This window comes from Parus major, chromosome 10 (assembly GCF_001522545.3).
Source record: "Parus major isolate Abel chromosome 10, Parus_major1.1, whole genome shotgun sequence".
Lineage (NCBI taxonomy): Eukaryota > Metazoa > Chordata > Aves > Passeriformes > Paridae > Parus > Parus major.
In genome coordinates, this window is record NC_031779.1 from 5280492 (window position 1) to 5295214 (window position 14723).

At 39.5% G+C, this 14723-nt stretch overlaps 2 protein-coding genes across 5 annotated transcripts in view; one reads left to right on the forward strand and one right to left on the reverse strand.

Moving 5' to 3' along the window:
• The window catches only part of APBA2 (amyloid beta precursor protein binding family A member 2), a 39864-nt gene extending 31702 nt beyond the window's left edge, over positions 1-8162 (forward strand). For 2 of the 3 annotated variants that reach the window (XM_015638763.2, XM_033517064.1), the window contains 2 exons: positions 3533-3673; positions 5157-7079. In XM_015638763.2, the coding sequence (XP_015494249.1) occupies positions 3533-3673; positions 5157-5228 (213 nt within the window). In that variant the 3' untranslated portion in view covers positions 5229-7079. Of the gene's footprint in view, positions 1-3532; positions 3674-5156; positions 7080-8096 lie in introns of those variants that run through there. The other variant, XM_033517065.1, reaches the window with a different exon arrangement.
• Positions 5713-14723, reverse strand: part of FAM189A1 (family with sequence similarity 189 member A1) — a 54538-nt gene continuing 45527 nt past the window's right edge. For both annotated transcript variants that reach the window (XM_033517066.1, XM_015638771.3), the window contains 4 exons: positions 13489-14073; positions 9470-9544; positions 8471-8799; positions 5713-8096 (listed from right to left, as the gene is read on the reverse strand). In XM_033517066.1, the coding sequence (XP_033372957.1) occupies positions 7911-8096; positions 8471-8799; positions 9470-9544; positions 13489-14073 (1175 nt within the window). In that variant the 3' untranslated portion in view covers positions 5713-7910. The remainder of the gene's footprint in view (positions 8097-8470; positions 8800-9469; positions 9545-13488; positions 14074-14723) is intronic.

Below are 14723 nucleotides of genomic sequence, written 5' to 3' on the forward strand. Positions count from 1 at the left end.
AGTTCATTTCTGAAAAGTCTGTTTGAATATGAAAGCCAGTGAACAAAAAGATGAGATTAACATCTTTTGTTAGGCTGCTATGGATACAAACCTCTGGGCCTGTGAAATCCTTTCCTCTGAAAAGCTTGCTCAACATTTGAAAACATGACTGCAAAATTTATCTCTCTGGTAGTTTGACACTGTACTCTTTAAAAGTAGTTTTATAATTGCCAGCAATTGTTACAAATTATGATAGGATCCAGAAGTAACACTGTTATTCTTTGTTGGCTCAGCATTAGCACAGCAAAGAAATAAATGGCTTGTCAGAACAGATATAATGAAATGTCTCTTTCTGCAGCCCATTACCTCATTACCTCCCATGCAGCTGGAACTTATTTCTGTGCATCCTCTGATTGCAGCTTTGCAGTGGTTCCTCCTCACCCTGCCTATCTCATCTGTGCAGGATGCACAGCCATTATAGTGGGAATAGCCCATAAACAGAACGGCTTCTGGCCACACAGAGGCACCTTCTGAGCTGGGTTTGCCTGCACAGGCTCTGCCCTGCTGCAGCTGGGAAAAAAAAAGGATGTTGTAATGTAACATGTATGAGACTTAACAGAAATAAGTATGAATGTTGTGTGATGGGGAGGTGAGCGTTAGATGACCAATCAGCCACCTTCTGAAAGTCATTATGCTAGAGTTCTTTTTAAATGATGTTATTTAAACACAAGTGGTCCTTTTGTATCACATTATTGTTTTCTAGATTTTGTCCTTGTGTATCAAATTATTTTTTCTAGATTATTTAAAACCTGTATATTACCAGTTATATTTTTACTGCTGATAAAACACCACTTCCCAGTCTAGACCTCACTTTCTCTGAGACCTCTATCTACCCTGTCCCTAGCCTAGCACAAGCTATCTAAAACTACACTAAAACTTTACAGAACATTTTATTTTTTCTTCCATGTCTTTGTTTACTGTCATTTAAACTGGCAAAAAATTTGCAGGGTTTCAACAGTGTAATATAAAGGTGAGATGAGGACAAATCTGGTTTTAATAGGTTATGATTAAGGCATTTACACAAAATAAAGTTTGTCTGGCACTATTTTATCCTTAATGCTTTGCTACCCTATGGACAGTTGCAATAAAACTGATAGTGAAGCTACTGAAGTTTCACATCTGATGTGCTGCAGCTTGTCTGAGGCATTGCAAACCTGTCACAGCTGAGTGGATTGAACCTGTGTGGTTTACACCTTTTTTTTTCCCTTCCTTTTTTTCCCTTCAGTTTACAGAGTCAATAGAATGGACTCTTGCTTACAAGAAGCAGATCTGTCTTGCTTTATCTAATAATATTATAGCTATTGCTATGTTCAACAAATACAACAGGTTAAAGAGTCCTGAGTGAATAAAATCATATTTACTTAGAAATACTGCTCAGTTTAAACTCACCAGCTTCAGCTGTTATAGCTCCACTGGCTGGAGACAAAACACTTAAAGCTGTTTTGAATCAGCCCTTGCAAATACAGGAGTCACTAAATGTGTGCTGGAAATGCAGAGTATTTTTTTCTCTGTGTTCTGTCTCTGGTTTAGCAGAATCTGGGAGCCTGGGCAAGCCACTCAGCCTCTGTGTCTACTTCTCTTTCTACCTCATTAAAGCACTTAATGCTCACAAAAGGAAGCTGCCTGCTTTCCCTGGAGAGGATTCCTGAATGAAGAGACCACTTTTTATGTCTGGGGCTGTTAGAATAAAGAAACTCACTGATGGTATTAAAAGTGCTAGAAGTGGTTTGAGAGCCACGCAGTCAGAAGGGTTCTGGATAGATTTGCAAGCCATTATCTTTTTTTTTATGCTGGTGGGGTGAGGGATCACATTTCCATTTGCTATAAAAGCTGTTATTTCAGCTCTACTGTCTCTCTACTTTCCTTCACACCACAAAACATATATTTACAGGGTTTCTTTTGGTACATGCTGCTTTTTGTCTGTTCTTATTACTGCACCCCAACAACAAGGAACAAACTTATTCTAACAGTGAGTTGAACTGAGAAGCTTTCTGTAAAAGAGATCTGTGTAGTACAGTTTATCTTGTGAGCTGTGTCATTAGAACGTAGAATACCTGCAAAACAATATATTGTACATGACTGAATTTCAATTCTGTGAAGAGGTAGTGCTTCTTTCCATTGAAGCCCATCAGAAATACTTTAAGGACCACAGGAGGTAACATTCAACCCCTGGAGAGAGCATGGTGGGAGATTCCTCACTGCAGGAGGAATGTGTTGTTTTGGGGTTTTTTCTGAAGGCTGAGAAACGCTTTTTATAAACAAAGACTAACAATATATTCTGACTCCTCATATCAAGCAGTCTGAACTTCAAATGAGAAGGGATTTCTTGTTTTAATAGCACTGTTATTTGTGGAGAGGAGTTTAAAGAAAGCTGCTAATGCCATACAGGGAAAGATTCCAGTCAACCACAGACAATGTTTTACCTTCAAGGCGTTCCAGACTGGCCATCTCCCCACACACTGTGCTTCTGAATTAGATCACAAACTCACTGGGGCACAAGCCACATCTTATCATATTTGTATTTAGCTCTGAGCAAATGACCAGATTGCAGCAAATAATGATTCTTGGTGTATCATTCTAACCACTGACAGTAACTGCAGAAACAAGCATTAGCTGATGCTCCAGCACTCATTTCTTTTCCTCCAAGAATTGGTTTTTCTTAGTAAACAAAAGGTAAATCCCAACACTGCTGAAGTCTGCCTAGTTCCAGAGATTCAGCTATACATTATCTGCCTTGTGTGATTCATGGGCTTAGTCTTTAGAAAAAATTTACCAGCAATTCCTATTTAATGCAGTCTAGTCTGCCAGGGAGGATCCCCTTGCAGCACGGATACTGTTGCTAAGGAGGAAACATTCTCAATCCCACACAGGATTGAGATTTCTCTTTTTGCCTGGGCTCTACAGCTGCAACCTCAGAACACTTCAGGTAGCAGTGACCGCTGGGACTGTGTCTGCTGAATGTAGCTCTTCTTGTAGAATTATTACCCTGTTGTAGGGGTCATAACATTCAAAACTTGTGCCCAGTTCTTTAGTGGAACCTCAGCTGCCAGTTAAAGAAGAGTGGCCTATTTTGCCTTCTTCATCCTGAGCTCCTTGTGGCCAGCAGCACTGAACAATGTGGAGGGAAGCTGTGACCCTGGAGAGCAGAGCCCTCTCCTCCTCTGCAGGGGCACAGGAAGTTGTGTCCCAACAGTGGATAAAACTCTCTTCCCCCATCTCCAATTTTGGGTGGCTACTACCTGTATTACTGTGAAAGGTATTTATATGTTCCCAGTCAGAGACTGAAAATGAAAATTATAAAAGGCAGAAATCTCAGAAAAAATTCTCTCTAACAAACCACTAAAGCAACATTTAAAAACTCACTGATTTATATTTTCGACAAGCATCTTCTGGAATCGGTCCAGTGTCACCACTCATTATTATGCTTTAAACCCCAGTAAGTGTTGCACTGTGATATTTCTAAAGTTCACTAAACATTGCTCTCTCTTGGCAGATTTGCAGCTTGATGCGAGGTGGAATAGCAGAGAGGGGAGGGGTAAGAGTGGGACACCGGATTATCGAGATCAACGGGCAGAGCGTTGTGGCTACTGCTCACGAGAAGATAGTACAAGCATTGTCCAATTCAGTGGGAGAGGTAAGGAAACAAAGTGTTTAGAAAGGAAACAAAATAGTTGAAAAAAATGTATGTTTCAGCTGAAAAGAGTCTCAACACAGCATTAAAACCACCAATTCAGTAAATTGAGTTTGGCATTAATACGAAACAAGTAACAGAAATATTATTTTAACAACTAATGATGCACATTCGGTGCATTTTTCCATTAATTTTTAAGAGTTCCTGGAATAATTCTTTGCCTTCAACCTACTGTCTGATTTAAATCAAGTGATTAAAGGAAGAAATCACTCAGGTGTGTTGGCTGTGAAAATGTCTCTTGGCTTATCACCACAGCATCTGCCACAGAAATGAATTACTATGTCTGAGAGATGCAAATTGATATACATTTTAATAATTTAATTTCCAACTTACCTTGTGAATAAGTTAAGACATCTCTCTCCAATTCTTCTAGAGAGATCAGTAATGAATAAGCAAGATTGTCCAGTTTTTCAAAATCCCTCCTGAATTTAATGGTAGTCTAATACAGAACCCCGGCCAGATGTCCCACTACTGTCCCACTTCCTCTGACAAGAATCAAAGACACCTGGTTTCCTTCTGGAAAATGATACTTGACAAATCATGACAGAGTACGTGCACTTTGTCAGGAGCAAAGCTGTAGATTCCAACAGCCCCTCCAAGCCTTTATGGTCCCTCTTTGCTGTGTAACCTCTCACCTAACACAGGAATACAGCAGGGAACTTTTCTTTACAGCGTGAAGAGAAGATACCAAGGCAGGTGGTGAGGGTCTGTATTAGCAGTCAGTAAAGTTTCCCTTCCTTCCTCCTGTGTTGTCCAATAGGTACTTAGAGCTGTAAGTGCAGTTCTGGTGGAGCCCTGATTACCTGAGCCTTGGACTCTGTTACTGTGAAATCCCTCTGGCACTGGGGACTGGATTCCCAGGACTCCTTGAGGAAGGAATTTAAGTACATTAGCCATGAGAGAAACTTGATCAGCATTTAAACATCAGGTGGCAAAGTCCAAGTTTTGTGATCAGAGAATCACGCTGTAATTAGGTGAAAATATGAAATGCCAGGCCCACAGAGAAGGAAGACAGAATACAAATCTAAGTTCTGTTAATACCAGAACAGCAGAATGGATTTTCAGAGAGGTTTGTGCTACTTCTTATTTAACATATGTAAATTTTACTGTAATTGGAATAGGGTATATCAACAGAAAGTGTTTAGGTGGCTTTGGAAACTATATGATGTCACATCACTTAATTGTCATTAATAAATAATTAAAAACCAATACAAAACCAAACAAAAAACTCCAAACCACACAAAAAAAAGCAAAGACAGCAAACCAACATCTTAAAACCAGAGAACTTTGAACTAGAAAATGTAGTAACTAATCTATAGAAGCCAGGACAAAAAATGCACTTCGACACAGGGAGAGACAGATGGAGCCTTCTGGATTATTTTAAACTAGTACCAGCTCTATTAATGTCTGTGTAATCAATTGACAGATTCACATGAAGACTATGCCAGCTGCCATGTTCAGGCTTCTAACAGGTCAAGAGACCCCTCTGTACATCTAACATCTTCCATCCAAGCTGAAGCTGTCACAGCTGAAGAGAATTTTGTATTTTGTATGAATGAAAGGCCTGGAAGCTGACCTGAGGACTCCAGAACAAGGAACAGACAGGTGTCTCTGCCTTTTCTCTCCTTCATTTCTATTTCTTTGACAAAAAGTGTTGAGAAGGATGGTCAAGGACAACAATCACTGACAAAAATCTTTGTAAACATTTAAGTATTTTGAACATCTTCTAAACTCTTTTCTCATAGAACTTAACACATATTTATTTGTAACCTTTATGTGGAGTGATGTATGTCTGTCTTGTTTGATAACACAGTGAATGTGAATATTTGATGAATGAGACTGCAGGAAATGGCAAAGAGAAGCAATTAGAGAAAGTTCTGGCTGCCTCAAGTTAAAAAAAAATCCCAGTCCCATAAAGTGGTCCAATACTGATGACTTTGCATAATTTTAAAACTGGTGCTGAATCGATGGTATTTCAGTGGAAAGGAATGTGTGCAGTTCAAACTTTTAGATTCTACTGTAAAGAAAACCACTGTAGTACTTGGTATTGTTATGACAAGTGTAACCTGTTTGGCAAGGTGTGAACATAAACATGTAACAAGTGTTTCATATGCTAAATAAAGAATAATTGCCACAAGATTAAAATCAAAATATTTATTTAGATACATATTTATTTTTAATGCTTGTGATTTTTATGATTTAACAGAGTTATTTCATGGATAACTTATTGCACAGGTTGTGTAATGTATGTGTTGGGCTGGGTTTTTTTTTTCTTTAATTTTTGCATATTACCTTTTTGTTCATATTAACTAAAAATGGGAAAGCCATGCTTACCTGTTTCTGTCTTTTATAAAGCATTCTTATTCCTAAGGCAATGTGTTCTGAATGTAAATTGTTTTGACAAATAACCTAGCACCATCAGCAGTATTAGAATGTGTGTAGATAAAAAAACCTAGTAGTAAAGTTGTATTCTTTATGAGATAAATGTTAATTGGTGTAACTTTGTCTAATTTTTTTCTTTTGGCCAAGGCCTTGAAGAAAATACACTGTGACTTAAGAAGCCTTACCATGCAGTAACTAAAGAGCTTTAGATGACTGTACTTCAAGGAGTAGTGTGTTGCATGCAACTGACCTTAGGAAAGAATTAACCTATCACAAATAAATCTGAAATAAGAAAGGAAGCTTGCTCATTTTGTTTGTTGTGTAACTTTACATAGTAAAAAATTCCAAGTAGAAGATCATTTAATTCTTCATCTAAGTGCAGTTGCAAAGGTCACAGATTATTTTTTAGTAAGGAAATATTCTCTTGAATTAGGAATTTGTGTATCATTATAATCTTGAGAGTAGAAGCTTTCAATTAGCATACCTTGTTGCCACTGGATGTCACTGTAACTTCACATCAATACAGAAGCATGCTATAATTAAAATACATTAAAATGGATGAATCTGTAAAACTTAAACCACCCATCTTCAGCTACGTTCCTTTGTGACCTTTTCACAGGATGTCTGCCCAGCTCAGAGTGACACAAATGAAACCAGTATATGATTAAACCTCAAATGGAAACTAAGCCTACTGACAAGCACTGCTGCAAAAAAATTAAAACCCCGAAACATCAACCTGTGGTAGGTTCTTTATGAGAACCTTCTGCTTAAGGCCTTTCCAATTTCCTCTGAAAGAGCCAGGATGAAGCTTGCACTGGAAGACTTTGCTGGCAGACCTGTGTTTATGCTGGTAATGAAATCAGTGTCAGTATTTACTTTTTGATATTTTTTTAAAGATCAATGTTAATAAATCATAAACACAGCAGAACCACATTAACGTGTTTTAGTAATAAAATTGTTAATACTATGAATTGGAGTAACAGTTCTTTTTGAAAATATTGAAGGCTCTGCTAGATAAAAATTCCTCTAATTTCCTTTCAGTTGGTGTTGGTAAAACGTTTGTGAAAGATGCTTTTTGGAAATGCAGAACTTCAATCTTCTTCCCTAATGCATCTTTTGGTCACACACTGCAGAGGATTAAACATCAGTTCTTGGTTGCTCCCACTAGTGCAGGACTGAACTCGTGAACATTCATAAGAAAGCAGGAATAAACCACACTGCAGCCAGTACTGGAGTTTAAAAGGGCAGCACTGGGAGGGGGACAGCAGTTTTAATTGGACACATCAGTTGGTCTGGAATGAAAGACACTGGAAGAATGGATTAGAAGTGGCTCTGTATGTGTGTATAAATCACCTTTATGTTTGTATCCAAATCAGTTGTTGAAAAGGCAAAGTCCAGAAATACTTTTTTATTAAAACACTGACGATAGTTAAAACACTTTGAGGTACATTAAATAAATACAACTTTTAAGTTGTACAGCCAGTCTCTGGTGAGTTTGCAATGGTTTTCCAGAAATGCTGGGCAGCATCAGTAGCATTTCTGTAAGTACAGTGAAATAAATGCATTTCTCATTGGGAAAACATTTGTTATAACTGAATTAATAAATCAATTAAAAGTTTGCAAAAATCAAGGCTGAAATTTACATTCAGAAAAACAGCTGTTCTCATCCTGCTGTGGGGAAAAAAGTGGAATTCCAAAGGAAGACACTTTTTCCTTTAAAAGTCATCCACTAGTATTTCTCCCAGTCCTGGTTTCTTCCATAAGTGTCTCTGCTGGCATGACATACCTGTGGATAGTCTCAAAGGATGGTCTCCCGGCAGACTCCGATTAAACTGTGCGGCCTCTCCCGCTCCAAGCCGCGGCTGAGCCGGGGCCGGCGCACCAGGGCAGCGGGAGAGCTCAGAGCTCCACAGCTCTGCAGGTGCAGATCTCCCTGCAGCCTCTTCCTGCAGCTGTTCACATTCTGCTGGGAACTCGTAATTACCTGTGGAAAAAGGCAGGAGTGGAGAAGGAAAAAACGGGGAAAACAGAGTAAGGAAAGTTCTCATTTAAAAGGCTCAGTCTCTGAATAATATTTATTTTAACACTGAAACTCTTCCAAAGTCCTCCAGAAACCCTCCAGCTTCTCTTGGTCAGGGCTCAGAACTGGGCACCCAGAAAAGCACAGCCAAGCTTTTTGTCTGAACTGCAGTGTAAAATGTATTGCTGCCCAATAAATACAAGTTATTTCTTATTAACACCATGTTACCATAAAAGACCTTCTGTAGGATTTGTCTGAAGAACTTAAACTTTAAAAACACTTAAATAAGGTATTTGTCTCTGGAAATTGGACACATCTTTAGAACATCAGTGGCCTACCTGGTCTATGATATTGGCACTGAAGATGGCTTCTTCCATGTGTCTCTCATCAGATTTAATGACTGACCGTATGCTGTTCACTACGTGACACACTTCTGGAGGGAGATTACAGTTTGAATGTTCCAAAAACTTTGCCACTAGAATTTTTGTGTCTTTATAGGCCTTAAGGTCCACTAAGGAGTGTGGCCGCTCTTTTGAGACTGTGTGAAAAGCCTTTGGCTTTAGGTGCAGATCAATTTTCCTTGTATCCCTCTGTTTTCCAGTTGGTAGGGAACTGCTCAAAGAATGCAGGCAAGCAGAGGCAGCCATATGACAACCAGAGACAGGAACTAAAAAAGGGGGGGAAGAATATCTTTAAAGTAATAGTTTAAAAAAAGAAAAAGAGAAAAAAAAAAAAGGCAAAACAAAAATCGTCACAAACTTTTTACTCTGTCATAAAGTGTGTTTTGTTCAAAGAGTAGCAAAAACATGCAGTCAGGGAAACACTACAAAATGGGTCATTTTAACCAGGGTCAGGATTAAGACCTTCCCATGGCCAAGGACTGCCTTGAGACTGAGTGGGTGGGTAATTAAAGTACTTCACAAACCAGACATTTTTGTTACCTCCACCTTCAAGGACTTCAGCTGACATTAACAATAAGAAAACCCACCAGCTACTCCGTGTTACGTGTAACTCTTGAAGTTTTAGGGCCAGCCCTTTGCCCCAACTTTAAGACTAAAGTTCTGCCTATTTCTAGGCCTTGGAAACTATACACAAGAGAAATTAGTGAGAAACACAGAGAAAGACACAAAAATGCTGATCTAAACCAGAGGACCTAATTCACAGCATATCTTTTCATTCAAGGCAGGTTCCATCAGCATTGTACACCATACATGTGTGCTGTTAGCTGACTTTTCTGACCCAGATTTTTCAAAGTTCTTTTTTCTCTCAGAAGCTTTTCATTATTTTTAAAAGAAAATAAAGAAACCCATCTTCTGCTTTAGAAAACCAATTCTCACCTGTTTCTCCTGTAGCTGGAGATAATCCTGCATCATGGCACTGCCTGCACACAGGAGTCCAGGCACAATTATCACCTTTAACCAAAGGCAGACAGAAAGAGCAAAGTCAACCCCTGCTGTCCTCTGCCCAAAGCAAGGTAAAATACACTGGAACCTTTTATTATCTCCTTTACAGAATGAAACTACTCAGAAGAAATACTGCTTTCAAGATGTTCATTCATAAAGAGAAGCTACTACACCCAGAAATGCCCTATGAGTTGTTACACAGATACAAATAGAAAGATAGAGCTCATGTTTTATGGTTTCCTCTGTAATCCTAAATATTTCAAGCCTAAGTGCTGAAACTATAAAGCTCCCTATAGAGGCAGACCTCAGAACTCTTCCATATTTCCTGGGTGGACAGAGTTTATATTGGAAAATGGGAAAACCATGAAAGATTAATCCCTCTTATTTCTACAAAACCAGCATTTTATTCAATATTTCTCATCCTTTTAAATAATATATTATTATTTTCAGTAAAAATGTAATTTGTAAATTTAAATTTAAACAGTACACTATTTAAATTAATGGGTAGGTGATGAGCCAATCAATAACAAGTGGTTATGAAGAATCTACAGACAGCTTTGGATGCCACCTAATGAGTTTCTGGGATTCCAGCATGAGGATCAATGATCACACTGTACACTAACTACCACTGCAGTCTTTTTCATTTGTGACAAGATGGAATAAACTCTCACATTCGGTTGTTTATCTGTTTCCAAGATTGAAAATGGTTTTGAACTTTTAGGTAGCTTAGGAGATGTTTTCCTCCACGTCTTCAGAGCCAGTTTCTAATGAAAAGCTGGCATAATCCTCTCTGGTAAAGCGAATAATTAAATGAAGGAAACAAATGTAAGATGCTACAAACATAGAAAATCTGTAAGAAATTAAGAGAGACAGCTTCTATTCTGTCTTTAATTTGTTCTATTATGCTTAAGTACTGCAGCACATGAATCATGGCACAGTTATTAAGAGGAGACTCTTCAGAGGTTCTGTTTTCCCATCCATTTCTAAACTGTTTAACACACTTGCAGCAAGTCAAAACTACACCACTGGCCATGACCCTAAATTATCTGGAACACAAACACTACAATAATCACTCAGGCACTTAACTGATACAGCCACATAGTCTATTATAGATGATTATAAATGAAGTTTGTTGTAATAAACATCTGTGCTAGGAGTTGATTTTGTCCACCTTTGCCATGATAAGCTTTACAGGGACAAGGCAGAAAAAATGTGCAAACTATTAACTTTTAATTTTTTTTAGGAGGGAACTATGTCTGACAGTGGTATGTGAACCCACCATTTTTATGTTGTTCAGGAAGTATACAGTGAGTATAAAGGCACCTATTAAAACAAACCTTCATTTATAATTTCTCCAGTAGGAATGACAGGCATTTCAAAACAAACAAGTTCACCTTCATTAAAGGTTTAATGGGAGAATTATTTGACTATACCATATAGACCCTATCAGGTCAAGATGTACTTGAAGTAAATGAATTGTGTTTCATTGTCCTAAAGGACTGGTAATTCATTAGATGTCATTGCTGTTGTGTCACTGTCCTGTTGCACATATGCACCATCCCCATGTCAAATAATTTATGTTCCAAACTATGGGCAGTGCATATGCACAGTAATATTCAAAACCCATTTCACAAAAAATCTACACAGTAAATGTCAAAGTTGTCCTTCTAAACCTCTTCACATTGGCTTGTGCAGGGAGGTGAAGGAGAAGATAAATTAGGATTTTTTTCCTATCGTAGAAACGCAGTGTCTTAAGAAAAACCCAAGTCCCAGCTGCAATATGACCACTGTATTTTCCCTTTTGTGAACATGGCTAAAGCTCCTCCAGCCTCAGTTCTCCAGAATCCACAGTTATTAGTATTAACAATGTGTAGTTACAGCTCTGTTTTGCATAAAGTCAAGTCCACTTGACCAGTTCTTTTACTCCAGGACAATTTTTAGAAGTAGGTGAATTTTTAAAAGTAGGTGAAAGCACTTTTTCTTGTGTATTGGTTGAGGGAGCTCAGTTGGTTCTCTTTATCTTTGCCTATTATTAAATTCCATGGGTATATTTGAAAATTCTGCAGTGAATATCAACAGTCAGTCATGAAAAATCCAGATCAAATGCCTTTTTAAACTCACAAAGACTGTAAAGAGCTTCAGCTGTTTGTCACAGCTTAGGAAAAATACACTTCAGGGCTGCTACAAACACGAGAATGTGTTACTAGAATTGGGCTCCTTCTAATCCACGTATGATTTCCAAATCAGGTTCAATAAAAAGTAGAGGAAGGGGATGCAATGTAAACCTTCACAGAGCAAAATTTTGCAAACTAGTTTGCCAAACATATGCATGTTAGTCTTAACTAGAGACTCAACTCAATCCTTCCCTTAAGGATTTCATTGGGAAGCGTCTCCTGTAGGCATCAAAACACAGCAAAGTAGGTCAGCACCCAGCCCCCCTGAGTCACTGCTCTTGCTCCCCTCCCCTGTGTCAGTATCTCTAGAACCTTCTCTGCCTCTTTACTCCAGTCTTTGCTCAGCCCAGTTTCACCTCAGTAACGTCCAGCTCGTGTCCCTCCATGCCACTTTTCCAGAAGAGATGATGAATGTATTTAGGACACGTTAAAAAAGAAGGCAAAGCATCTGTTCCACCAGGTGTCCAGAGCCATCTGGAACACGTGGCTATGGCTGCCCACGGCAAATGCTGCTCAAAGAGCATATGGAGCACGGTTCTGGAAAGTTGCACAGCATGATCCAGAAGAGAAAGGGTTGTTCTTCTTGACTTTCACACAGTAGAAAGGATTCAAAAAGTCCTACTTACTGTCTGCATGGCAGCTTCATAGCATGTATGTCCTAGCAGAGTAAATGTCACAAAATAAATGCAGACTTCCAGATTAAAGATTCACTTTTCCTGGCCCAGATGCAGAGGCTACACTTCCAAACGTAAAAGATTCCATTTTTGAGCTAAGAATTCAATTAATTATTGAGCTAAGTATGAAGTCTCTGAAATTTATAAAGATGCAAGAAGTGCAATAGAACCAAAACATCATCCTAAATAAAAAGAGTTATTTCAATATTTTGTCTCCTTTTGCTCTGAACTAGTCACATAATTCTTCTTTTAGATCCCTTAGAAAGCCTGGTGAACAGCTCTTGTAACATCACAACCCATGACACCTTAAAAAACTTTTAATCTTTAGTTTCAAGCCACTTCTCTGGGTTACCCTTGTGAATCTCTCTGAACAGCTTAGATCCCTTTCAAATGATTTAGACTGTCCTGCATTCCTGCTATTATTCTCTACTAAATGAACCCTTTATTTTTCACTAACAAGGAGATTTTTTGTGAAGATACACTGTTCAGCTAACATCTCCTCTTCTCTTCCTTACTTTTCTAAAAGGAGATTCATAGCAGAAGACACTTATCCACGACAGCCAAAAGCTTTCCTTTATCATCTTGTCATGTGCCTCATGTTCATTTCTTTGTCCTATGAAACTTCGCACCGTACACCTCAAGTTGCCACTAGTGACAGTGACTGCCTCTGACATGCCCCAGTACTGCCAGTGTCAGTGTCACCTTGAGGAAATGCATCCTGCTGTACAGGAAACGTGACAGTTCCAGTAATAGTTTCCTAAATAAACCCCATTTCCTAAATAAACCCAGTGCCATTGCACTTAGTTTAGCCTCTCAGCAGAACAGTAATAAAGAGGTAAAAACAGCTATTCAACACATGGTTTTCTGAGCAGTGCAGAAGAAAGGTGAAATTTAGAAAAGCCCAAATTAATTTCACTCTGTCAATTATTCCATTTCCATTTTTAAAAACTTTCAAATTTAGAAAATATGCATGGAGCTAAAGCCTTCCCACCTGAGACATCTCTCTTTGGAACACTGCATATAATTTCCAGAAGCAGCAATTGCTGTTCACAAATCAATATTAGTAATTTGCTCCACGTTTGCTGCCCTGTGGTCCCACACCTACCTTCAGAGGAACAGGACACAGGGGCACTGCTGGATCGGACGATGTTTGGGGCTGGCTGTTCTGTACCGTGCTGCTGCAGGACAGTGGCCTCGTGGCCACTTGCACATGGTGAAGCATTTGCAGGCCCAAAACAGGGAGAGGTTTGGGAAGGGGCAGGAGGCTGGCTAAAGTCCACACAGCAGGTTTTCTTTTGCTTCAAAGGTGGTGTGGCACTGCTCTCTTGAGCAGAACTCTGCAGTTCTCTTTCTGAGGGGCTGTAATTCCCTGAGGAACAGTCCAAGGACCTGCCGTGGGCACAGTTCTTTTCCTGTCCTTGAGACCTGTCTGTAGAGGCTCGGCTGTGGGAACTGTCACCCTCATCAGGGAAGCCCTCTGAGCGAGTTCTGTGAAACCTGCAGTGAGTGTGGCAATCCAGGGCACTGCTGCTCTGGTCTGCAGCCCCCTTGGGGGTTATGCAGTAGGGAGAAAGGTCTGCAGAGTGGAGAGATCCTTGAACTTCCAGCGAGCAGAGATCTTCAGAGGAGTAGCTACGGTCTGGGATATCAACAGCCTCAGAGACCATCAAAGAGGTGCTCTCAACAGAAACTGCAATACAAGAGATTCAGAGAAAAATAAAAACTTCTTGCCTGCCCTCACAATCTTCTCCCTCCTCATGTTCTGTAGACTGATTTAAATTTAGCAATCTGCAAGTCCTTTTTTCAATAAGAATTCAAAAGCTCTCAGATGAAGAATGCCAAAGCAAAAACCACTGAAGTAATTTACTTCTTTCTAGTGTCCTTCAGCAAAAACATTTTTGTGCTGTCCTTGATACTGACTTTTCAACTTGAAATAAACAGGCTCCACACTGCTACTCATCTACTTGCATCCCAACATCTGTGCTTGAGGCAGCAAGCTTCCTATTCAGGCCACTGGAAGCCATGGAACAAACTAATCTTTGGAGAAGGAGTGTGGGGTTCAGGAAGCCACCCATGGTTGCTGACAATGAGACACGAGCTGCAAGGAATGTGCAGGACTCTTGGAAGAGAAACAAAAGTCACCAGATCCACCTCAAATGGCTTAATGAGAACTTGCTTTGTCTAGCAAAATTCTCTTCTGCATTTCCAGCCCCAACCTCTGACTGTGAAAACTCCTTTGGGAAGGAGGGGCAGGGGTGGGCAGGGGTGAGGAGGGGAGAGGAGGAGAGAGGAGGAGAGAGGGAAGAGAGGGAAGAGAGGGGAGAGAGGAGGAGAGAGGGA